Source organism: Phyllobates terribilis, unplaced genomic scaffold (genome assembly GCF_046119375.1).
Source record: "Phyllobates terribilis strain yellow unplaced genomic scaffold, ASM4611937v1 Scaffold_5__5_contigs__length_657084704, whole genome shotgun sequence".
NCBI classification, from domain to species: Eukaryota; Metazoa; Chordata; class Amphibia; order Anura; family Dendrobatidae; genus Phyllobates; species Phyllobates terribilis.
Genome location: NW_027362765.1, coordinates 371160270 through 371187007, shown reverse-complemented (window position 1 = coordinate 371187007; position 26738 = coordinate 371160270). Strand labels below are relative to the sequence as shown.

General features: G+C 50.1%; 1 protein-coding gene across 1 annotated transcript in view; it reads right to left on the bottom strand.

Moving 5' to 3' along the window:
* CLCN1 (chloride voltage-gated channel 1) overlaps window positions 1-26197 on the bottom strand; it is a 191340-nt gene extending 165143 nt beyond the window's left edge. The window contains exon 1 of the mRNA XM_073684773.1: window positions 26050-26197. Coding sequence (XP_073540874.1) covers window positions 26050-26100 — 51 coding nt within the window. The 5' untranslated portion in view covers window positions 26101-26197. The remainder of the gene's footprint in view (window positions 1-26049) is intronic.
* Between the last annotated feature and the right edge of the window lie 541 nt (window positions 26198-26738).

The following is a 26738-nucleotide window of genomic DNA, read 5'->3' as shown; positions in this document are numbered from 1 at the left end:
GGGGTTATACTATCACGCTGCACAATCCTACCACCGGCCTCAGCGGTCTGCCCTGCAGCAGCAGCTCCTTAGCTGTACTCAACGGGTGGCGTAGTCGTCCAACATCTACCGCTAATACAGCGCCACTTAGTCTGACTCCCTGGGCACGGACCGGATCACCGCCACGAGACTACAACCCTCAAGAGATCCGGCTCCGGGTAAGCTCCCGCGTGCGCAACGCAGCGCGACACAGGCCCAGGGGCGCGTCAACTTTTGGCGTAGTCGGCAGGATTTCGTGCCCGCAACCACCGGGTACTGCGTGCCTGAAAAAGACTGTTCAAACTTACCTGTGGTGAAGATTCCCGCCATCCGGCGCCATCTTCCGCTTCCTTCCCGCCATCGGTGGAGTTTTCCCGCCATCCGGCGCCATCTTCAGCCTTCTTCCCGCCATACGTGGAGTTTTCCCGCCATTGGACGCCATCTTGAGGACGCCGCGCGGGAAGAAGAGGGGCGTGGACTCCGAAAGCGCGCGAGAACTGAAGCCCCGCCTCACGTCCGGACGTTGTGTAAGGTCCTGGAAGGAGCCCAGCAGACGCCGACATCACAGGAGCGCGACGGAAGGTCCTCAACCCTGACGATCCACTGCGGAGCCGCGGCCTACGGAAGAGGATCATCGCAAAGTAGGCCACGGTCCACTAGGGGGGAGAAGGATGCCGGATACGGAGGAGAGCTTCACCGCTTCAACCCCCGCCAGCGCCACCGCTGTTGCGGTCATGCCTTTCACCATGCCCTATATCCCGGGGGCAGCCTGGCTACCCCAGTACTCAGGGGAGTCACATACCCTGCATAACTTTAGAGAAAAGCTGGATAGCCTCTTCCAGGTGTACCCCCTCACAGAGGAGCAAAAAGTGAGCATCCTGGTGGCCCAATTAACCGGGGCAGCCCAAAGGGAGGTAAAGTCCTGGCCACCTGGGGGGAGGACTGTCGCAGGGATACTAACCCGGCTGAGGGACACCTTTGATACCCGCACCTCAGCCGAGATCAAGCTTAGATTCTACGGGTGCAAACAGCGGGCACATGAGAGTATAAGGGACTATGCCCTGAACCTACAAGAGGCCCTGAGAGCCATTAAGCAGACCGACCCTGACGGCGTGGGAGACGAGGACAGGCTGTTGACTGAACAATTTATAGAGGGTTTATATTGCAATGCCCACCGAACCCAGTTGCGGGCAATGGCCTTACAGGACCCTCATCTGGGATTTGCACAGTTCAAGGACAGAGCCATCCGGGTGCTTCGAGAACCGGCACCAGGTGGCGTTGTGACCCCCAGACGCCCCACTACCACTTACCACCAGGAGGCGGCGCCCTTGTCGGCAGGGCCTGTGGGAGCTGATGCGCAGGCTTTGAACAATGACCCGGCTCCAGACCTGCACCATCAGGTCCAAGAGCTAGCTAAAAGCGTTGCTGCGCTAACCCGAACTGTGCAGTCTTTACAGGTTTCCACTCCAGGGAAGATCCAGCTGGCATCCGGACCGGAGGACATCCCGTGGCGTCGACCAAGGAGGACCCCACCGGCCAGAGGAAGACCCAGCGACCGATACAACGAGGACGGACGACCCATCTGCCGCCGCTGCAATCAACCCGGACATATGGCAAGGTACTGTCCTTTAAACTGGCACAACCTGGGGTAGAGGGCCAACCCCCAGGAAAAAGATCACCAGGCCCATCGAACTGGCGCGACAAATATGTGGGAGGACGTCCAGTCTTACCCGTGGTACTGGATGGCATTCCTATGAGTGCCCTACTGGACACCGGGTCACAGGTCACCACCATCCCGTACGTGCTCTTCAAGCAGTACTGGAATGACTCGGATATCACCCGCTACCCTGACGACGACTTGAGTATCATCGCCAGCAATGGTCAGCCCGTGCCACAGATTGGATTTAAAGAGGTGACCATTAAAATCGGTAGAGTCGAACTGGCAGCACGGGGACTGATCATTGTAGACATTGACAAACACGAGAGTCACCCAAAGATAACTCTAGGAACTAATGTAATTGAAAATTGTCTTGCAGAGGTGATTTTCCTTCTACAGCAGGTTGCCAAGAACGCCAGCTCCGGCCAGCAGCGAGTGCTCCAGAAAGAGATCCGGGCACTGATGCGACGGCAACAGCTAGAACTCTCCGGTGGTGAGATTGGTAGCGTGCGAATGTGTGACCCTTTCCCTATTGCCATGCCCCCGAAAAGTGAAATGATGATTTGGTGCCGGGCAGCTATTGGTCTGAGAGGTAGAGATTACCAGGCAATGGTAGAACCAGTTTACTCAGACAGTAGGCCCACCATTTTGACAGCACGGGGGGTGGTCAATGTACGCCATGGGAGGGTGCCCGTTCGCATAATAAATATCGGGAAGAGGGAAGTGTACCTGCCCCGGTATGCCACGCTAGCCAAATTGTATACCATCAATCAAGATTCCATACAGTCCGTAGAACCCTTGCCTCCATCTTCCCCGGAGGAAGGTAACGGCTCTCAGAAAACAATGGAGGACTGGTGTCAGCAACTACATTTGGGTACTGACTCCACTCCCTCACACCAGAAACAGGGAGTCTATCGGGTGGTTCAAGAGTACGAGAGAGTGTTTAGTAAACACCCGTTAGACTTCGGGCGAGTCAAGGGGGTAGAACACCACATCCCCACGGGAGACCATCCTCCCATAAAAGAGAGGTATCGACCCGTACCCCCTGCACACTACCAACACGCCAAGGGGATGCTTAGGGACATGAAGGAGGCTGGGGTGATCAGGGATAGCTGTAGCCCCTGGGCAGCTCCACTAGTCTTAGTCAAAAAGAAAGACAACACCATGAAGATGTGTGTAGATTACCGGAAAATCAACCGTATCACACACAAGGATGCGTACCCCTTACCAAGGATAGAGGAGTCTTTGGCTGCTTTAAGATCTGCTAACTTCTTCTCTACCTTGGATCTCACTAGCGGGTACTGGCAGGTTCCTGTAGCAGAGGCGGACCGGGAGAAGACCGCATTCACCACCCCGATGGGACTTAGCGAGTTTACCTGCATGCCGTTCGGACTCTGTAACGCACCAGGAACCTTTCAACGATTAATGGAGTGCTGTCTGGGACACCGGAACTTTGAGACGGTCCTGTTATACCTGGACGATGTCATCGTCTACTCCAAGACCTACGAGGACCACCTGAAGCACCTGGCGGAAGTGTTTGAAGCTCTGGCAAGTTACGGCCTAAAGGTGAAACCTTCCAAGTGTCACCTCCTGAAACCAAAGGTGCAGTACCTAGGACACGTGGTGAGCGCTGACGGAGTGGCTCCCGACCCTGATAAGATCACCGCAATTAAGGAATGGCCAAGTCCCTCCAGTGTAAAGGAAGTGCGGCAGTTCCTCGGGTTGGTAGGCTATTACCGCAGATTCATCCCCGGTTTCACCAAAAAGGCAGCTCCTATGCAGGACCTCCTGATAGGCCAGTCCCGGAAGGCCAAGAACCAAAAGCCGCCCTTCAAATGGGAGAAGTTAGAAGAAGAGTCCTTCCGCCAGCTGAAGATGGCCCTCACGGGGGATGAAATCCTGGCGTACCCTGATTACAGCCAGCCCTTTATCCTCTACACCGACGCAAGTAACATCGGGCTAGGAGCCGTACTATCCCAGATCCAGCAGGGGAAAGAACGAGTAATCGCTTACGCCAGTCGAAAACTGCGACCCACCGAAAGAAACCCTGAGAATTACAGCTCATTTAAGCTAGAGTTCCTGGCAGTGGTGTGGGCAGTCACCGAACGCTTTGAGCACTACCTCGCTTCTTCCCGGTTCACCGTGTACACGGATAACAACCCGTTGACACACCTGGACACGGCAAGACTCGGTGCCCTAGAGCAGAGATGGATGGCCTGTCTGTCCAACTACGAGTTCACAATCAAATACCGGGCAGGACGCTCCAATACCAACGCGGACGCCCTGTCCAGGATGCCAAACCTACCGGACGTAGGAGAAGATCCAGAGGGACTGGAAGAAGTCGAACTCCCCGCGTTCCACCGTCATGGGACTATCCAGTATTCCCATCGGGTAAGGAGTAAGCAAGCCGCTACGTTTAACCCCTTGCCTCACTACAACTGGGAGGAAACGCAAGACAGTGACCCTGCCGTCCGGCTGGTGAAGGAGATGCTGACTCGGCCAGAGGCTCGCCTTGACCCAGACGCTCCGGAGGAAGCCAAGCAACTGTGGGCTGAGAAGAGTCGACTGTTCCTTTACAAGGGGAAGTTGTGCCGCAGAATGGTTAACTCCCGGACGCATGAACTAATCTGGCAAGTAGTGGTGCCACGGAGAGACGCAGCCATGGTGATGGAAGCATACCACGACGGGGCTGGACACTTCGGATGGAAGAAGCTGGAGTTCCTGCTGCGTGGGCGGTTCCACTGGGTAGGCATGAGGGGAACCATCGAGAGGTGGTGCAGAGACTGTGGCCCGTGCAACCTAAGAAGGAAGGACCGTGCCAGCCAGAAGACTCCCCTGCAGTCCATCGTCACCCGGCAGCCATTGGAACTGGTAGCCTTGGATCATGTAAAACTGACCCCAAGCAGAAGTGGCTACGTCTACGCGTTAACCATTGTGGATCATTACTCCCGGTTCTTGGTTGTCGTCCCCTTTAAGGACTTAACGGCTCAAACAGCAGCTAGAGCCTTCCAGCAGCACTTCTGCCGTCCACACGGGTACCCGGACCAAGTGCTGACGGACCAGGGACCTGCCTTTGAAGCGGAGGTCTTCCAGGAATTCTGCAATCTGTATGGCTGCCGGAAGATAAGGACGACACCCTATCATCCGCAAACTAATGGACTTTGTGAGAAAATGAACCAGGTGGTAATGGATCTCCTGAAAACGTTGCCCCTGGAAGAACGCAGTCTGTGGCCTGAGAAGCTGCCCGATCTGGTGGACCTATACAACCACATCCCGGTAGGTTCCACCAATTGTACCCCGGCTTACCTAATGAGGGCGAGACCTGGTAAGTTACCTGTTGACCTGGAAATGGGAGTCCTGACACCCGAGGACACTTCACCAGAAGCAGACTGGGACACAGAGAGGCAGCAGCAGTACCGGAAAGTACAGGAGAGCGTGGAGCGAAGTCTCTGTCAGGCTAGGGAAAGACAAGAGAAAACTTACAACCAGTATGCTCCCGCTGTTCCCCTGGTACCCGGAGAGCAGGTCTTGAAGAGGAAAAGACGGCTCCACAAGTTGGACGACCAGTGGGAGAAGGACCCGTACACCGTACTGCCCTCAAGCCACGAGAACCCGAAAGTCTGTACCATCAGTAAAGACGGAGGGGAGACCATAGCCATTGTATCCCGGGATCACCTGAAGAAGTGTCCTGAACAGCTACGGAACCCTGAAGAGGAACAAGAAGACCATCGACCCGTAGAGGAAAGGGAAGATATGGTTAGTACTGTGCTCGGAGACTTCCCTCGGTCCTGGACTCAAGTCAATGGTGCAGTTGTGGTACCCGTCCTCACGTTCCTCCAACCAGCATCACAAGTGCCTACGGAGCAACAGGTAGAGCTGGAAGAGCAGCCGGTCCAGGAGGCAGAAGACTCCACACAAGCAGAACAGGAGGATCAACCCTCTGCTTATAGTGAGCCTGCCGTACCCCTAGTGAGCCAAAGAGCCGGTAGACAGCTGCCCAGTTTACCCTTGACAGCTCCTACACCCTGTAGTTCAGGGCTAGACAGTCAGCTCCGTAGGTCCACTAGGGCCACTAGAGGCCAGTTACCCGCACGTTGGAGGATTTGAAGTGTATAAATTGTTTTATTTGTGGTTACCTGTTTTTCTTGTTGCTTGTGTATAATTATGTGTTTCTAGTTATTTATAGGAGTCCTTGGTGGATTTACCGGGAATCCTTGTACATGGTTGGAGCGTAACCTAGGAATGGACTAAAGACTGTTAAGGACTCGGGGCAGGACAGACCCCTACCTGGTTACGTCTCCCTGTTTTGGTGAAATGGACACCTTTGTTTTCTTCAAAACTGCACCCGGTTGCGGACACGCCGTAACCATCTTGATGTGTTTTTCTTATTGTATTATTATTGTTTATACCTTGTTATGTTTTTTCTAAAAATATGTTTAGTCCCGGAGTACTAAATTTCACTAGGGGGGAATGTGGCACCCCAGGGGTCTGGTTTCCACAGTAACAGCAATGTTATGTCTGAGAGCAGGTGGGAGGTCTCTTGGTCAGGAATCCTATGCATGCCACACCTCCTGCCCAGTCCTGGGAGGGGAAGAACTTCCCCTATATAAACCTAGGGCTGAGGCAGGGTTAGTGAGTAGAGAAGAAGTAGAGACAGAGAAGAGAAGCAGATATAGGAAAAGAACATCAGGAGCTCTGTGGGAGCAGTGCTACAAGGAGTCAGGGGCTGGCAGCTGCAGAGCTCGCCCTGACTGAGAAGTTATCACCGGACCCGGAGTCCGAGGCTGTGGGGACTAACTCCTATCCAGCAGCAGAAACCGACCGGCAGGGGATTGCAGGTCCTCTGGCCCAGAAACCCGAAGGCACGGTCACACGCGTGGGACCAGCACCGCCGTCGTGGAGCGGAAGCTACTAGAAGGCCCCGAGTCACCGGCCATACGGGTGAGCACCACACGGTACACTCAGGGACGTGGGCTACTTATACCCGCTTCTAGCAAGGTAGCCAGAAGAGTATCGTTAGTTTGGGAGGCCTACAACTCCGCCTGGCCACGGGAGATCCCATCTGCTCAAGGACTGACCAGGCCCCAATCGCTAGCCAGTACTCCGGGAGGGTCTATCGTTGTCACCAGTAAAGACCCTGAACTACACCGTACCGTCTCCGAGTGGTTCCTGCTACCCCCATCATCCACGTCGGCTGCCCTGAGGCCATACCCCTCCCGTTGGGGGTTATACTATCACGCTGCACAATCCTACCACCGGCCTCAGCGGTCTGCCCTGCAGCAGCAGCTCCTTAGCTGTACTCAACGGGTGGCGTAGTCGTCCAACATCTACCGCTAATACAGCGCCACTTAGTCTGACTCCCTGGGCACGGACCGGATCACCGCCACGAGACTACAACCCTCAAGAGATCCGGCTCCGGGTAAGCTCCCGCGTGCGCAACGCAGCGCGACACAGGCCCAGGGGCGCGGCACTTTATCTCGTGGTTTTCCGGGGGGGCAGGAAGTAATTGAGAGCCGGTAGTAAAGCCATCATAGATCTTACTCGTCATTTTTGGTGGTCTGGGGTGCACCAGGATGTTCGGGAGTATGTAGCTGCCTGCAGTGTCTGTGCGCGTTCTAAGATCGTCCGTTTGGGGCTCTTCAACCTTTGGCGATTCCCTGTAGAACATGGACTCATTTGTCTGTTGATTTCATCACTGATCTACCCGTATCAGACGGGAACACTGCAAAATTGGTGGTGGTGGACAGATTCAGCAAGATGACTCATTTCATTGCGTTACCTGCTTTACCGAATGCTGAGACTTTGGCGCAAATGTTTATTAAAGAAATTGTGAGATTACGTGGGATTCCATCTGATACTGTTTCAATTTGTTTCCAAATTTTGTGCTTGCTTAGGGATTCATCTTTCATTTTCATCCACAGTCTAATGGGTAAACTGAACGAGTGAACCAGAATCTTGAGACTTATCTTAGATGCTTTGTGTCCGAGAATCAAGAGGATTGGGTTTCTTATTTACTGTGAATAGCCGTTGTCATGAATCTACTGGTAAGTCCCTGTTCCTACAGTTTTCATCCTCAGTTCTGCTCCTTTAATAGGAATCATTCTTCAGGAGTAGCTGAGGAGGAACAGTTTTCTTCATTTATTACTTCAGTGTGGCAAGGGGTTCTTAATAGTTTGAGAAGGATATATAAGAGTGTGGCTGATCGGAAACGCTTGGTGGGTCCGGACCTGTGTGTTGGTGATTTGGTGTGGTTGTCCTCAAAGAACACTAAGTTGAAGGTTCCCTCTTGGAAACGGGGACCCTGCATCTGCCCCTATAAGCTGCCGTCGTAAATGCGGTAGCGTTTCGCCTTGCTTTGCCACCCACTTTCAAGATTCAGAATGTATTTCACCAATCACTTCTCAAAAATACATTGCTTCCTCTGAACCATCTCCACCACCACCGTCCCTAGTCATTGATGATGGGAATCTGAAATTCCAGATAGCGAAGATTATTGATTTTGTACTCCGGTCTCTTCAATATATGGTACATTGGAAGAGTTGCGGTCCTGATGAGAGAATGTGAGTACCATTCTCAGAATGCAAATAAATGTATCTAATTTATACAATGTGATTTTCTTGATTTTTTGGGGGGGAATATTTTATCTCTCAATGTTAAAATTAACCTACCCTTAAAATTATAGACTGTTCATGTCTTTGTCAGTGGGCAAACTTACAAAAACAACAAGGGATCAAATACTTATTTTCTTCACTGTATAAAGGAAGGAGAAAGGCTGCAACTCAGAGCTTATACAGAGGCCAGACCGAATAATGACAATTACAAGGAAATGTTACCATACAGAGACAACGTGGGGGAAGTTATTACTACACAGAGAGACCACAGATTAATAGGAATAAGAGAAGAAAAACAGATAGAGTCATTAAAAGCTTATTCGTAATGGATGACCAATTAAAGAGTATAAGAGGTGAGAACACAAGTCTAAAGGGAAGTGGGATGAAAGAAAATAGTAAGTTACATCTGTTAGGAAAACTGCACAAAATAAGACTTGGCAAAGGGAAACACAGGTGCACATATCTGCAATGCTGGAAGTGATCACACAAGTGAGATCAGTGGGTGAGGATATAAAAGACGGCCATATCGCAGCCATATCGCTTTGCAGTTTATCTTATACATAAAGTGCACTGATTAATGCACTGGAGACAAGGTCTGAGACAAACCTGATACTACATTGTAAAGACCAGGAAAGTAGATAAATATCAGAGAAGAAAGGACTAGTGGAAGACTCCACATAAAGTGTAATCACTCCTAAAGTGACAGAATCAAGGTCACACTAGAAGGAAACTAAAGTTTCAGATGTCACGAACAGGGACACTTTAAAAAGGAAAGCAGAACAACAGACACAATATCAAAAGGGACTAAACATAAGGTCAAAGCTCCAATCTCTGATACATGCGCAGATAATTGGGATGGTACCAGCAGTACAAGGATGGTGCATTGACTCCAGAGCAAGAAGTCAAATGACAAGTGTTAGAAGCTTTCTCCTATTAACTTGACTTAAATATCAATGAAACAAACTATCTATCTTTCTGATGGAATCAAAATTAGTGAAGAAGGTACTGGACATGGAATCTCCATGTGTCCCAGGAAAAATGGACGGAATTTAGCAATGCCAGTAAAAGATATGTGGTATGTTCCCAGTCTAGAAGGAGGACTGTTATCCATAAAGTGTATGACAGCTAAAGGACTCGATGTAAGATTGCAAGGTGACAAGTGCGCTATCCTGGATGGAAAGCGGGTGATAGGCGACTGCCAAATGACATAAGCATTTATTTCATTTCAATACAGTAAAGGAACAGGTGAGACAAGACACGGGGACACAATGACTGTGTACAAACATGGCAGACGTCTGGGTCACAGACATCCACAAAGCAGTAAGGAGATGCAAAAAAGAAACCTAACAAAGGATTGCTACAGGCGCCACACTTTCTAACCCCAAGGATGGAGGGATTGTGATGAGCAGATGTGTCACCCTGGCCTGGATGCCACAAGTGTAAATAAAGCTGTGTCTGAGAGCAAGGGGGGGGTTCTCTAGTCAGGGGAACATTAGCATGCAATGCCTCCTGTCTCAGGCCAGTAGGGGGAGCAGGCTGCCCCTATAAAAGCTGGTACTGGGGGCAGGGTTAGGGGGAACTTGATGGCCTGTCTCAGCACTGAGACTTGTCCCAGAGCAGAGCAGGGACAGACAGTTGCACTGCACCTAAGAGGAAGTGTGGCAGGAGGAGAGCCACAAGCCAGAGACAAGAGGCGAAGAGAGCCTGTCTTGGCAGAAAGAGGACTTAATTTACCAGACTTTGGTGTCTGAGGCTGAGAGGATTCTACATCCTCCAGCAGATAACCAGTCCGCAAGGGACTGTATATTCCTTGGCCTAAGAAGCCTGGAGGCCCTGCCACAACCGAAGGGACCAGTAAAGCCGTACCAGGCTGGGAGCAGAAAGGAACCCACGTCGCAGGCCATACAGGCGAGAATACACGGAAAGCTCGGAAACGTGGGCTGTTACCCTATAACAAGGAGATAGCCAGAAGGAGCGCAGAAAGCACGGTAGGCCTACACCCTTACCCTGACCAGGGCCAATTTCCCCGTTGCTCTCAGACATCCAGGTCCCCTCCTAGCTGGGACTGTTTATGGGTCAGTTTACCTGTTTCAGTAAAGACCCTGGACTGCAACCTATTGTCTGTGTGCTCCTTCGCGTCTCCAGCACTACCGGTACTGGGACTCTCACCACCATCACTCCCACCATCCACTACACTGCCCTGGGGCCGCACTCTTCCCGTGGGGAGTCACACCATCCCAGCTGCACATATCATCAGCCCCAGCGGTCTGCCTTGCAGCGGCGGTTCCTAATGACCGCAAATCCACGGGTGGCGTAGTCGGACATAATCAACAACACGTAACGGACTACCACTGGCCTGACCACCCTGAGCCACGGAACCGGGTTGCCACTACTACTCCCATCGTTCCCCCTATTGCCCGGATCCGAGTGCCCCATGGCCCAGGGGGCGAGTCAGCTTTGGCGTAGTCAGCAGGATTTCGTGCCCGCAACCACCGGGTACTGCGTGCCTGAAAAAGACTTTTGTAACTTACCTGTGGCGAAGTTTCCCGCCGTCCGGAGTCGTTTCCCGCCATCCGGAGCCGATTCCCGCCATCAGACGCCATCTTGGACCGTTTCCCGTCGTCTTCTGCCGTCTTCCCGCCATCCGCAGCTGTTTCCCGCAATCGGACGCCATCTTCAGGACGCCGCGCGGGAAAAAGAGGGGCGTGGACGTCAAAACCGCGCGAGATCCGAAGCTCCGCCCCACGCACCGACGCTGCGCAAGGTCCTGGAAGGGAGAGAGAGCGACGCTGACATCATCAGGACGCGACGCCATGTCCTTGTCCATAGCAGCAGCAGCGGAGCCGCGGCCTACAGAAGAGGATCGTCGGAAGGTAGGCCACACTTAACTAGGGGGGAGGAAGATGTCGGACACAGAGGCGCCCACTACCACCAACGCAGCTGCAGCAGCGGTGATGCCCTTTTCCCTGCCCTACATCCCTGGAGCGGCCTGGCTGCCCAAATACTCAGGGGAGCCCCATGCCCTAACTGACTTCAAGGAAAGGCTATACAGTTTGTTCCACGTTAACCCCCTGACAGAGGAACAGAAGGTTAGCATATTAACAGGGCAATTAACTGGCGCAGCCCAGAGGGAGGTAAAATCATGGCCCACTGAGGAGAAAAGGACTGTGAAGGGTATTCTGGCCCGGCTGCGGGGTACCTTTGACACACGTACCTCCGCTGAGATTAAGATGAGGTTCTATGGATGTAAGCAGCGGGCACAGGACAGCATCAGAGACTATGCCCTAAATCTGCAGGAAGCCTTGAGGGCTATTCAACAAACTGACCCTGGCAGCGTGCAGGAAACGGATAAGCTGCTAACAGAACAATTCATAGAAGGTCTGCTGTCTAGCGCCCACAGGGCCCAACTGCGCCTCATGTTCTTTCAGAACCCCGACCTGACCTTTGCCCAATTTAAGGACAGGGCCATAAGGGTGCTCCGTGAATCTGCAACCAGTGGCGCTATAAACCCCCGGCGCCCTGCTCTCACCTACCACCAGGAGGCGGCGCCCTCCTCTATGGACCCCGTGGGGGCTGATGCACAGGCCCTGAACCAAGCCCCGTCGAAAGATCTGCACCACCAAGTCCAGGAGCTGACCAGGAGCGTCGCGGCGTTGACCAGGACCGTCCAGGCGTTGCAAGTGGATCCGTCAAGACCCATCCAGCTGGCTTCAAGTCCGGAGGATGTCCCGTGGCGTCGACAGAGGAGGATCCCATCGTTCCGAGGGAGGCCCACAGACCGCTACGCAGAGGATGGACAGCCCATTTGCCGTCGATGCAACCAGCCCGGACACAATTCCAGGTACTGTAATTTAAACGGGTCCAATCTGGGGCAGAGGGCCAACCCCCAGGCATAAGATCACCAGGCCCTTACAATTGGCGGAATAAGTACGTTGGGGGGCGCCCGGTTTTACCCGTGGTGCTGGACGGTATCCCCATGAGCGCCTTGCTGGATACTGGGTCACAAGTAACCACTATCCCTTATGTACTTTTTAAGCAGTATTGGACTGATGCTGATATCACACGGTATCCAGACAGTAACTTGAGCATCATCGCCAGTAATGGCTTACTCGTGCCGCAGATGGGGTTCAAGGAGATGACCATTAAAATTGGTAAAGTTGAACTGCCGGCACAGGGAGTAATTATTGTGGACATTGACCGTCGTGAAAGTCACCCTAAAATAACTGTGGGTACTAACGTGATTGAAAATTGTCTTTCAGAGGTAATTGTAATCTTACAACAGGTGGCGGTGAATGCTAGTTCCAGCCAACAGAGAGTCCTCAACAAGGAGATAAAAGCCCTGATGAGACGGCAGCAGGTAGAACTGTCTGGTGGTGAGATCAGTAGCGTAAGACTGAGTGACCCATTCCCCATTTCCATGCCTCCGAAAAGTGAAATGATGATCTGGTGTCGGACTGCAATCCGGTTGAGAGGTAGAGACTACCAAGCCATGGCAGAACCCGTGTACTCGGACAGCAGGCCCACCATTTTGACAGCCCGGGGGGGTGGTTGATGTCCGTTATGGGAGGGTGCCCGTCCTCATCCTCAACATTGGGGAGAGGGAAGTACACTTACCCAGGTACGCTACACTCGCCAAACTGTTTGTTGTCGAACACAAAGCTATCAGGGCCGTGGAACCCTTGCCTCCATCTCCACAGGCGGAGGGTAATGGCTCCCAGAAACAAAAGGAGGACTGGTGCCAGAAACTCCAAGTGGGTGCTGACTCCACTCCCCTGCACCAAAAACAAGGAGTCTACCGGGTGGTACAGGAGTACGAGAGAGTCTTTAGTAAGCACCCGCTGTTATAACCTTGCTCTTAGGCTTTTTTTTCCTTTGCTGGTCACATGACCTTGTTGGCCTATTTAAGCCTGCTCCGCCCTTCTGGCTTTGCTGGACTTCATTGTATAACTACTTTCTAGCTAGCCTGTGCTCTGTATCTGCTCTGTTAGTTTGCTTGGTCTACGGACCTCTGTGTTCTTTATATTTTGTTTGTTCGTCTGTCTGCTACTATTTCTGTTAGGAGGTGTCCCATTTTCCTCCCAGTCCTTAGTACTTGTAGGGATTCCTTCCCCACATCTATAGGTCTCCGTACAGACTAGCTTAGGACTTTAGCAGGTCTGATCGCAGGATCAGGTCCCCTGTTACATCGTAGGGATTCAGCTGAGTTCTATCGTAGGGACAGATTTCCTCTCTTTCCTTAGCTCTGGTAGCAGAACATAACAGTAAGTCCAGCCTGCAAATTCTCTAAGGAAAGATTTTTCTGTTCCATCATGGTGTCGGTTCAGGATTTGGCTCATCGCCTGCAGGGACTCTCTCTGGAGGTGGCCGAGCTCCGTCAGCACGTGAGTAACTGTCCTGGAGCACATTTCTTGGAGCCTAAGGTATGTTTGCCGGATTTATTTTTTGGTGAACACCGAGAATTTTTTTCATTTAAAAATGCTTGCTTATTGTATTTTCGTTTGAGACCCAAGTCCTCTGGCGATGAATCCCAGCGCATAGGGTTCATAATGTCACTTTTGCGCAAAGAGCCTCAGGAGTGGGCCTTTTCTTTGCAACCTAGTGATACATGCTTCAGATCAGTGGATAGTTTTTTTTCTGCTTTGGGGCTATTATATGATGATCCTGACCGTGTCGCATCAGCTGAGACTGAGTTAAGACGTTTGAGACAGGGATCAGGTAATGTGGAAAAATATTGTACTCATTTCCGTCGTTGGTCTACTCAAACAGGGTGGAACTATTCTGCTCTGAAAAGTCTATTTCTTGCTGGGCTCAATGAAAGGGTTAAAGACCTGCTAATTGCTTATCCTACACCTGAAGATTTGCAACAGGCTATGCAATTAGCTATACGGGTGGATAGGAGACTGCGTGCAAGGGTTAATGAGAGCAAATCCTCTGCTATGTCAGTTTCTGGTTATGAGAATGTGTGTACTAACAGTGGTGAATCGATGGAGATTGGATCGGTGGCACCTCGCTCTCAAGAAAAAGACCGTCGATTTTCTGAAGGCTTGTGTTTCTATTGCGGAAAATCTGGTCATTTGATTAAAGGCTGTGAGCTTCGTATGAAGAAAGAAAAAAAAATGGTCAGTCATGCCCGTATTGCCTGTTTAAATTCCAAGGGTATATTTTTAGCTGCTTCCACGATTGCTCAGGAAAAATTAATGGAATTTCGGGTGTTTGTTGATTGTGGGTCTACTCTGAATGTAATTGATGGGGGATTCTTGGAAAGACTCAATTTAAAACCCGAACCTTTTTCATCCCCCATTGCTGTGGTTTCTGTGGATGGTTCCCCTTTGAAGAATATTACTCTCAAGGTCTGTGAATTTCCTCTCACTATTAATGGTGTTCACCATGAGAAATTGGATTTGGTAGTTTTGAATAACTTGCCTTCTCCAGTAAAACTGGGATTGCCCTGGTTAAAATTTCACAATCCTGTACTGGATTGGTCTACCAGTGAAATTAAATCCTGGAGCCATAAATGTTATGACAAGTGTTGTAACGGGCGTATTGCAGCTTGGATAGGGGAGAATTGCCTGTTCCTATTCAGGATTTTTGGAGAGTTTTTTCTGAGAAGGAATCGCAGGTTTTGCCTCCCCATAGAGACTATGATTGTTCTATTGAATTTGTCCCTGGAGCGACTCTTCCTAAAAGTCGTTTATTTAACCTTACTATTCCTGAGAGGAAGGCTTTGGAGGAATACATACAGACAAGCTTGGCCGCCGGTCACATTAGGCCCTCTAAGTCTCCTGTGGCAGTTGGATTTTTTTTTGTAAAAAAAAAGGACGGCGGTTTACGTCCTTGTCTGGATTTTCGTGAGATTAACAAAATTACTGTACGCAATCCTTACCCACTGCCATTGATTCCTGATCTGTTTAACCAGTTAATGGGGGCCAAGTGGTTCTCTAAAATTGACCTTAAGGGGGCATACAATCTGTTGCGCATGAAGGAGGGTGACGAACGGAAGACTGCTTTTAACACTCCTGTGGGTCATTTTGAGAATCTGGTGATGCCTTTTGGTCTTACTAATTCTCCTGCATTTTTTCAGAATCTTATTAATGACATCCTTAGACCTTTGATCGGCAAAAATGTGGTTGTGTATTTGGATGACATTCTGATTTATTCGCCAGATCTGGAGTCTCATTGGCGGAGCGTACGTGAGGTATTACAGTTATTAATGGACAATTCGCTTTTTGCTAAGCTGGAGAAATGTGAGTTCGCTGTACAGAGAATTAGTTTTTTGGGTTACATTATCTCCAGCGAAGGTTTTGAGATGGACCCGGTTAAAGTTCAAGCTGTACAGGAATGGCCTAGGCCTATTGGTTTGAAATCGATACAGAGGTTTTTAGGTTTCGCCAATTATTACAGAAAATTCATAAAAAAATTTTCTAGTATTGTCAAACCTCTGACTGATCTCACCAGGAAAGGTGCTGATGCGGTTCAGTGGTCTTCTGAGGCCATTGAAGCTTTTGTGTATCTCAAGGAGAGGTTCACCTCTGCTCCCATCCTTATGCAGCCTGATGTGACTAAGCCGTTTTTGGTTGAGGTTGATGCTTCCTCTGTGGGGGTTGGCGCAGTATTGTCTCAGGATAACGGGGATGGATTACATCCCTGTGCCTTTTTTTCAAAAAAATTTTCTGAGACTGAACTGAATTACGATATTGGTAATCGGGAATTATTGGCTATTAAACTCGCATTTGAACACTGGCGCCACTTCTTGGAAGGTGCGGAATTTCCCGTTCAGGTTCTTACGGATCATAAAAATCTGATATATCTTGATGCTGCCAAGCGCCTGAATGCCCGTCAGGCTAGGTGGGCACTGTTTTTCTCGCGGTTTAATTTCTCCGTTACTTACATCCCTGGTACTAAGAATGCTAAGGCGGATGCCTTGTCTCGCAGTTTTTCTCCCATAGTCGGTGCTGAGAAAGAGGAGAACATTTTACAAGAAGGTGTTGTGATAGCTGCTTTGGACTCCGTTTTGGAAGATGAGATTCTTAAAGCACAGGAGAATGCCCCATCTAACACTCCCCATGGGAGGTTGTTTGTGCCTGGGACCTTTAGGAGAGATTTATTTGTTGAGTGTCACGAATCTCGGTTGGCAGGTCATCCCGGAATCTCTGAGACCAAGAGACTGGTGGGTCGCAGTTTTTGGTGGCCTGGATGGCAGAAGGAAGTCATTAAGTGGGTGCGTCAATGTACTATATGTGCTAGATCTAAGTCCTCACATACTCCTGCTGCGGGGTTGCTTTGTCCTTTGGAGGTTCCCAGTGCTCCTTGGACACATTTGGCTATGGACTTTATAACTGACCTTCCCCCCTCTGAGGGTTTTACTGTCATCTGGGTGGTCGTGGACCGTTTTAGCAAGATGTGTCACTTGGTTCCCTTTGTCAAACTGCCCTGCGCTAAAACTCTCGCTAAGGCCTTTGTCAAGGAAATTGTCAGACTTCATGGCGTTCCTACTGACATTGTTTCTGATAGGGGTCCTCAGTTCGTGGCTCGTTTTTGGCGTGCCTTTTGTGACAGGTTGGGAGTTCATTTATCGTTCTCGTCCGGATATCATCCTGAATCTAATGGCCAGACAGAAAGGAAAAACCAGGATGTTGAGCAGTTCTTGCGTTGTTTTATGGCAGACAATCAAGAGGGGTGGTCTGAGTTTCTGCCACTTGCTGAATTTGCTTTGAACAATCATACATCTTCTTCTGCTGGTTGTTCGCCTTTTTTTTGTTGTTCTGGGAGACATCCGTCGTTTGGGTCGTTCTCCAAGTTGGGATCTGCCGTGCCTGAGGAGGAGAATTTTTCCGGTGATTTGGAGAGAGTTTGGACGGATGTGCGTGGTAATCTTCAGGAGGCCAACAGGCCTGGAAAGGTTTCGGACCCGAGGATAACTCTTGGGTGAGGTCGGATGATGTTTCCGCGTCCAGACTTATCAGAGCGTTTCACAGGATATTTCCTGATAAGCCTGGTCCTAGGGGATCCGGAGGATCCTCTTAGAAGGGGGGGTACTGTTAGAACCTTGCTCTTAGGTTTTTTTTTCCTTTGCTGGTCACATGACCTTGTTGGCCTATTTAAGCCTGCTCCGCCCTTCTGGCTTTGCTGGACTTCATTGTATAACTACTTTCTAGCTAGCCTGTGCTCTGTATCTGCTCTGTTAGTTTGCTTGGTCTACGGACCTCTGTGTTCTTTATATTTTGTTTGTTCGTCTGTCTGCTACTATTTCTGTTAGGAGGTGTCCCATTTTCCTCCCAGTGCTTAGTACTTGTAGGGATTCCTTCCCCACATCTATAGGTCTCCGTACAGACTAGCTTAGGACTTTAGCAGGTCTGATCGCAGGATCAGGTTCCGTGTTACATCGTAGGGATCTAGCTGAGTTCTATCGTAGGGACAGATCTCCTCTTTCCTTAGCTCTGGTAGCAGAACATAACACCCGCTAGACTTCGGCAGAGTAAAGGGGATAGAACACCACATCCCCACAGGGAGCCACCCACCAATAAAAGAGAGACACAGGCCTGTACCCCCTGCACATTATCAGAACGCCAAGGGCATGCTGAGAGAAATGAAAGAAGCTGGGGTCATTAGAGACAGCTGTAGCCCCTGGGCAGCCCCCTTGGTTCTGGTGAAAAAGAAAGACGGTACCATGAGAATGTGCGTCGACTATAGACAAATCAACCGTATCACCCACAAAGACGCATATCCTCTGCCTAGAATAGAGGAGTCTTTAGCCGCACTAAAATCTGCTAACTTCTTTTCTACTTTGGACCTTACTAGCGGGTACTGGCAGGTTCCTGTGGCAGAGGCTGACAAGGAGAAGACCGCCTTCACCACCCCGATGGGACTGAGCGAGTTCAACTGTATGCCTCTGCAACGCACCAGGGACCTTCCAGCGGCTGATGGAATGCTGTCTAGGGCACCGAAACTTCGAGACGGTCCTCCTTTACCTGGACGACGTGATCGTCTATTCGAAGACCTACGAGGACCATCTCAAACACCTGGCTGAGGTGTTCGAAGCCCTGGCAGGCTATGGCCTGAAGGTGAAACCATCGAAGTGTCACCTGCTGAAACCAAAGGTCCAGTACCTAGGGCACGTGGTAAGTGCGGAAGGAGTAGCCCCCGACCCTGACAAGGTCACGGCAATCAAGAGCTGGCCAAGCCCCTCGAACATCAAGGAGGTGAGACAGTTTCTCGGGTTGGTAGGCTACTACCGAAGGTTCATCCCCGGGTTCACTAAGATGGCAGCTCCTATGCAGGACCTCCTGATCGGACAGTCTAAGTCCAGGAGTCAAAAGCCACCCTTCAAGTGGGATAAACCGGAAGAGGAGTCCTTCCGCCAGTTGAAGATGGCCCTCACAGGGGACGAGATCCTGGCCTACCCTGATTATGGCCAGCCTTTCATTCTCCACACAGATGCCAGTAATGTGGGACTGGGAGCCGTACTGTCCCAAAACCAACAGGGCAGAGAAAGGGTGATCGCGTACGCCAGCCGGAAGCTGAGACCCACCGAGAGGAACCCGGAGAATTACAGCTCCTTCAAGCTAGAATTCTTGGCGGTGGTGTGGGCCGTGACGGAACGCTTCAAGCATTACCTGGCCTCCGCAAAGTTCACAGTGTACACGGACAACAACCCGTTAACACACCTAGACAATGCAAGACTGGGTGCCCTACAACAGCGGTGGATGGCCCGTCTCTCCAACTATGACTTCGTGATCAAGTACCGGGCCGGCAAAACCAATGCCAACGCTGACGCCCTATCGAGGATGCCTCACTTACCTGAAGGTGACGAAGACCCAGAAGAGCTGGAGGAGGTAGAACTACCCGCGTTTCACCGGTATGGAGCCGCTCAATACTCCCACCGCGTGAAGGAGGAGGATCTAACAACCGTGATGATCAATCCTCTACCTCACCACAGCTGGGCCGAGACCCAAGATAGTGACCCTACAGTCCGCCTGGTGAAAGATCTGCTGACCCGGGAAGACGCCCGCTTAGATCCAGATGCCCCAGAGGAAGCCAAGCAGCTATGGAAGGAAAAGAGCAAGCTGTTCCTCTACGAAGGCAAGTTGTGCAGAAGGATTGTTAACCACCGGACGCACGAGCTGACCTGGCAAGTCGTGGTCCCAAGGCGGGATGCAGCTATGGTCCTGGGGGCTTACCATGACAGAGCGGGACACTTCGGTTGGAAGAAACTGGAGTTCCTGCTAAGAGGAAGGTTCTTTTGGGTCGGCATGAGGGGAGCTGTAGAAAAGTGGTGCAGAGACTGTGGCCCTTGTCACCTAAGGAGGAAGGACCGCACCAGCCAGAAGGCACCCTTGAGGCCCATCGTCACCACGCAGCCTCTTGAGCTGGTAGCTCTAGACCACGTCAAGTTGGCTCCAAGCCGGTCAGGGTACATCTACGCCCTGACAATCGTGGACCACTATTCCAGTTTTCTCGTGGTGGTCCCGGTGAAAGACTTGACAGCCCAAACAGCGGCCAGAGCCTTCCAGCAATATTTCTGCCGTCCACACGGGTATCCGGAACAGGTCCTGACAGACCAGGGTCCAGCGTTCGAGGCTGAAATCTTCCAGGAGTTCTGCAACCTCTATGGCTGTAAGAAGATTCGTACAACGCCTTACCACCCCCAAACTAACGGGATGTGTGAGAAGATGAACAATATAGTCATTGATCTCCTGAAGACGTTGCCCCTGGAGGAACGCAGCCTGTGGCCAGAAAAACTGCCGGACCTGATAGACCTATACAACAATATCCCGGTGAATGCTACAAACTGCACCCCGGCTTACCTGATGCGAGCTAGACCAGGTAAGCTGCCCATAGACCTGGAGATGGGAGTCCTAATACCTGAGGACACCTCCCCGGATGCGGACTGGGATACGGAAAGGCAACTGCAGTACAAGAAGGTACAGGAGAGTGTGGAGAAGAGCCTGGCCCAGGTGAGAGAGAGGCAAGAAAAACTCTTCAATCAACACGCCCCTGCTGGTCCCCTAGAACCTGGTGAGCAAGTCCTGAAGCGGAAGAGAAGGCTACATAAGTTGGACGACCAGTGGGAAAGGGAACCCTACACCGTACTGCAGTCTGACCATGACAACCCAAAGGTGTGCGTAATCACCAAGGACGGAGGAGAAACCACTAGTGTCGTCTCCAGAGACCACCTCAAAAGGTGCCCCGAGCAACTCCGTAGTGCAGAAGAGGATCAGAGTGACCTTGAACCCGCAGAGGACAAGGAAGAAATGATCAGCACCGTTCTCGGAGAGTTCCCTCAGTCCTGGACTCGCATAAATGATGCCATAGTGGTACCCATCCTGCATTTCCTGCAACCGGCACAGCAACAACCAACACCAGAGCCGGAAGGTGAAGAGGAGCGAGCGGTTCCAGAGGCAGAAGAGCCTGTACCAGCAGCCCAGGAGAGTCAACCCTCTGCTGACAGTGAGCCTGCCATGCCTGCGGTAAGCCAAAGGACCCGCAGACAGCTGCCTGTCCTACCTGTACACCCAGCTGGTAGCTGTAACCCTAACGCTAGTGGGGAAAGCCAGGTTGGTCCACCACCAGACAGTGGGCTACGTAGGTCAACCAGGAGCACAAAAGGGCAGATACCCGCTCGCTGGAGAATATAGAGTGTACTAAAATTGTAAAAAATCCTGTTGCCAAATGTTGAATTGTTTGCCAAGTTACATGCATGTTTGGTAATTCTGTGTTTCAGTTTCTTGCAGTTACCGTAAGGACTCAAAGGTTATGGACTTTTTATAACCGGGACCTTGTATGGACTGCGTTCGGAGCCTAGCCCAGGAATGAACTAAGACTGTAAAGGACTTGGGGTAGGACAGACCCCCACCTGGTTAAGGCTCCCCGTTGTATTGGTGATATGGACACCCGGTCACAGACCACACTGTGACCTTAAGAACTCAATTTGTGCGTCGTCTGTCTGATAATGTTTTATAGTTATGCATATTGTCTTTGTGTATTGTTTAGTCCCGGAGTACTAAATTTCACTAGGGGGGAATGTGTCACCCTGGCCTGGATGCCACAAGTGTAAATAAAGCTGTGTCTGAGAGCAAGGGGGAGGTTCTCTAGTCAGGGGAACATTAGCATGCAATGCCCCCTGTCTCAGGCCAGTAGGGGGAGCAGGCTGCCCCTATAAAAGCTGGTACTGGGGGCAGGGTTAGGGGGAACTTGATGGCCTGTCTCAGCACTGAGACTTGTCCCAGAGCAGAACAGGGACAGACAGTTGCACTGCACCTAAGAGGAAGTGTGGCAGGAGGAGAGCCACAAGCCAGAGACAAGAGGCGAAGAGAGCCTGTCTTGGCAGAAAGAGGACTTAATTTACCAGACTTTGGTGTCTGAGGCTGGGAGGATTCCACATTCTCCAGCAGATAACCAGTCCGCAAGGGACTGGATATTCCTTGGCCTAAGAAGCCTGGAGGCCCTGCCACAACCGAAGGGACCAGTAAAGCCGTACAAGGCTGGGAGCAGAAAGGAACCCACGTCGCAGGCCATACAGGCGAGAATACACGGAAAGCTCGGAAACGTGGGCTGTTACCCTATAACGAGGAGATAGCCAGAAGGAGCGCAGAAAGCACGGTAGGCCTACACCCTCACCCTGACCAGGGCCAATTTCCCCGTTGCTCTCAGACATCCAGGTCCCCTCCTAGCTGGGACTGTTTATGGGTCAGTTTACCTGTTTCAGTAAAGACCCTGGACTGCAACCTATTGTCTGTGTGCTCCTTCGCGCCTCCAGCACTACCGGTACTGGGACTCTCACCACCATCACTCCCACCATCCACTACACTGCCCTGGGGCCGCACTCTTCCCGTGGGGAGTCACACCATCCCAGCTGCACATATCATCAGCCCCAGCGGTCTGCCTTGCAGCGGCGGTTCCTAATGACCGCAAATCCACGGGTGGCGTAGTCGGACATAATCAACAACACGTAACGGACTACCACTGGCCTGACCACCCTGAGCCACGGAACCGGGTTGCCACTACTACTCCCATCGTTCCCCCTATTGCCCGGATCCGAGTGCCCAACGGCCCAGGGGGCGAGTCACAGACAGCACACGGCACTGTGGTAACGGTTAGAGCTTGTCAATACTTCGCTGTGTTTTTTGTTTCTTTGTGTTCGTTCTTCCTTGTATCCTCCAAGTTGTGTTGATGAAGATAATGGTTACTAATTGTTACTGTATGTTTCTGCTGAAAGCTCAAATCTGCAACACACAACATAGAACAAAAAGGAAGGAATATTGAAAATACTTTAGGGTGGAGAATAAGAGTTACACCACAACACATTGGTCACCAACCTCTTCTAGAATAAAATTGTCAGTCCTCTCCACCATGCTGCACCTTTCAACTGCTCTCCATCCACCAACCCACACATGTTCTCCACTTGACCAATGGCCCACGCTTCTATACTCCATCATTACTTCATATTGATCCCCTTGTAGGACTTCTCCCGTGCTGCACCTTTCCAGCGGATCACGTGATCAGCCAGTATTCCCATCTTTCCCACCCGTTTCCAGGAATATAACTAATTTATAAAACCGAACATATCCACTAATGTCAGCGGAGCATGCTTGAGTACAGAAGGTGAGGGGACTGTCTAAAACCAGAATAAAGGGAGGTTTTAATACCTACCCCAGTCTGGAAAAAGACCAAAAACAAATAGCCCCTTTTACGCAGTTCCCCATTAGCCCTCCTGCAAAGCAGCACCATTCACAGGACAATCTGGCAGCAAAAAGAGACAGGAGAGATAACATCAGCGTTGTCAAGGGAAAAACACTGAAACAATGGAAATTCAGGGAACGCAAAATTCTCAAGCCCAGAAAAAAAACCATCACCCTCATAGTGACTTAGGCCATTGGCTTCAGATACAACCTAGAATAAGGAGCGGAGTATCTCTGTGTCCTGGGCCCTGGAAGGCGACATTAATAAGGCTGAGTATGTAAATGTATGGGAGGTAATATTGTATGAGCAACATAACATTGTATAAATTCAGCTTTTCCAGACCCAGTGGTTATTCTGCTCACTAATGCGGTGGTCCATGAGCAAGCGGGGTGTGATGACACGGGGTCTTACGTAGGCGAAATACTACTCAGACAGCACAGGGTGAGGGTAAAACAGCGTGAAAATACTTTATTAAACCACAAAGTGGACAATAAACACATAGAACAGTCCCAGCAAATACCCAAGATGGTACAACATTACACAGTCTCACCCTTCCTTCTCCGCCCGCCTGGGATAGAACAGCTGCGACTTTGGGACTTCCAGGGCCTACTACCTAAACCAGTGGCCCCCCGCTTCTGGCAGGCCCCCACCAAGAGGAGGTAGGGGCAAGCTTAGGAAGCTAGCAGTCCATCGAGGTACAAGGCCAGGAGACCAGAGAGTCCCACCCTAGCGTTTCTGAGAGTTTCCATGGGGCCAGATGACCGGCTGGTCCCAATCTGGCTTCTACGAATGTCTCCATGAGTTCCAGGTGACCGGAGGGTCCAACCTAGCAACCCCAAACAATATATCCATGGGGCCAGGTGACTTCATCGTCCCAACCTGGTTTCCCCAAATGTATCCATGGTGTCTCTGATGGTCAATGGAGCAGATCCGTACCTTTCTAGTCAGGGCCATATACCCTTAGGCTGGAATCATGTAGAATCCAAATCTGTGTCTCTCTGGTTAAATCCGTGCTTCCAAGCTGATGGTCTGAGAGGGTCTGATGTTTGATTCCCCTTGTAAAGTCTCTTTCAATTCTCTCTTTCAAATCTCTTTTCAGCAGAATACAAAAACCTTTTTTTTATATTTACATATGTGGCTAAGGTTATCAGTCACAGGTCAGAGGTAAAGGTGCGGGGCTCACTCAGGTCTCATTGTTTGAGCTAACAAATTAACATAGTTGGTATAGCAGGGGGGGGCTCTTGTAAATAAACATCTAGCTGGATCTAGTACAACATGCAATTAGCATAGTAACAAACATCATTGTTTCACAACCAAGAGAAGACAACAATCAGGGTTATACAAATACTGGTCTGTCCTTCTTGACCAGCCACAGAAATACACATACATTTCCAAGTCAAAACAAAGATGATAGTGTATTTCTCTTGGATTAACAAATCTAAATGTCTGGCTGATTAATATAAGTAACTGTTTCGTCATTCACAGCACAGGACAACCCCTGAGAAAGGTGCAGTAATTGGTTTTCTCCCATATTTCCCCACAAATGGACAAAACTAGGAGGAAAAAGTTTCTTCTTGTTTGCTCTTGGGCAAAAAAGTTATAGGATTCCCTCTTTTTAGGTAGTTATGTCAGGGCTGGGGCTAGTTTACATCTTATTATTACACTTCTTTCTTCATCCACTGCTATTGTCTATTGATTTACGTTACATTGTAGCTGTAAACTTTCCAACATTCTAACTGAACTGACAAAATCCAGACATTTATGCCCCACCCACAGGAACTCCCAAAACTACTCTGAAACACCCAAGACCATCCATTTTTGGGCGGGCTTTGCCTCAGCCCCGCCCTTTTGCACTTTAATTTATTAGGATGGTTGGCAGCAATGTAACCGCCAACACCTATTCATTTTCAAACGAATCCCTATCTTTGAACATCATTTTAAGGGGGAATTTATTAAGCTAAATGTATCAGAATTCTAACACCAAAAACTGACTTTTAAGACTTTTATCATATTTATTAATGTTTTTTAGACACTTTTTGCACCTGGTCTGATAAGAGGTGTGGCTTCACTGAAAAGGGGGTGTGGCTTAATTAAAAGGGGCATGACTTAATGTCCTATGCCCCAAAAATTATTTTGGTGCAAATTTCTGGCACTACAGCAAGCCAACTAATAGGTGGTGTGAATTTAGACTACATTGTCTAAAGATGCGCAAGATTTACAAAACGGCATGAACCACTATGATAAATCTGAGACTGTCAAGTTTACACTGTCTAATAATAAAACAGTACTAATAAATATGCTCCAATATCTTTTTTAGGGGTTGCATCTTCATTTTGTTAGTACAGAGCACCAACCCCTCCACTCACCCCCTGCATTGCCATAGAGATACATAGTAAAATTCTGTTTAACTGAGGCGAACACTAGAGGGAGCTCAGGAGCTCACTGAAGACATCGATTTTTATTCAATGGCAGCTGTATAATCCGTATGCAGTGAGCTCCCCCTAGTGGTGGCACCAGGCAGGTTTTGTCATTGCTCTTTGCACCTAATTAATAAATTAGACTAAAAAATAGTAATAATGCAAATTGCTGAAGTATACACCCATAATGTGTACGCTGGGGCATAATGTTGTCCCAAATCTTAATTCTCTTGCACAGAAGTGCACAACTGCAGGTCAATATTAATTTTTGACAACGTAAAAAACAACACGGTGTTTGAGAAATACCTTCATAAACTTCATGCAAAAGAGCTAATTTTATACTGGATTTACATAGGACTGCTTGCAAGATTAGGCAATCTGCACTGAGGAAATCATTAGCCCCAAAAGATGTCATGACAAATTCAGCTCTGCGCAATAATGCAATAGTTATGGGAAAAAGATAGCTGTAAAATTCTGGGCTGAACCTCCCTTTTTGGATACTTATACAATATTAGTGCATGCTGGGAGTTGTAGTTTCACAACAGCTGGAGAGCTTGCAATCTATGATAGAGGGGTTAAGAGTCCGGAATGCCCATTCCTATGTCACCTGGTGCTGAGATGTGACGTCCCCTCCTGACGCGCTATATGCATGGTATATGGCACTCACCAGGGTGTGCTGGTATGTCAGGGTTCTGGTGGGCACATCAACCACCGGCATAACCAGAGACAGCGGCAGAGAGGACCTGCTCTGAGGCTGCTGGGATCTGCTCAGCCCCCTGCCCAATTCTTCACCCTCTGAGCAGATCCCTCATTAAGTGCCTGAAGAAGAAGGGGGGGCACAAACATTGGTGGTAGTGTAGGGAAACATCCGCTTGTCACACGAGTTGTCACCTGCTGCTCGAGACATCACCTGTCACTTGAGACATCCGTCCAGGAATAACCATGTGTTACTGTGTGTCACAGTCCCTGCTTCTATAGAGAGCTGCCATAGTCTATGTGCCCGAGATATTCATACAGATGTAGCAGAGCTGAGTGTCACATTCACCTTATTGAGTCTGCATCAGTGGCATAATCAGTGCCTGAGAAAGCAGCATGGTGGTTCAGTGGTTAGCACGGTGGCTCAGTGGTTAGCACGGCGGCTCAGTGGTTAGCACGGTGGCTCAGTGGTTAGCAAGGCAGCTAAGTGGTTAGCACGGTGGCTCAGTGATTAGCACGGCGGCTCAGTGGTTAGCACGGTGGCTCAGTGGTTAGCACTGTTGCTTTGCAGCGCTGGGGTCTTGTGTTCAAATCAGACCAAGGACAACATCTGCAAGGAGTTTGTATGTTCTCCCCGTGTTTGCGTGGGTTTCCTCCGTG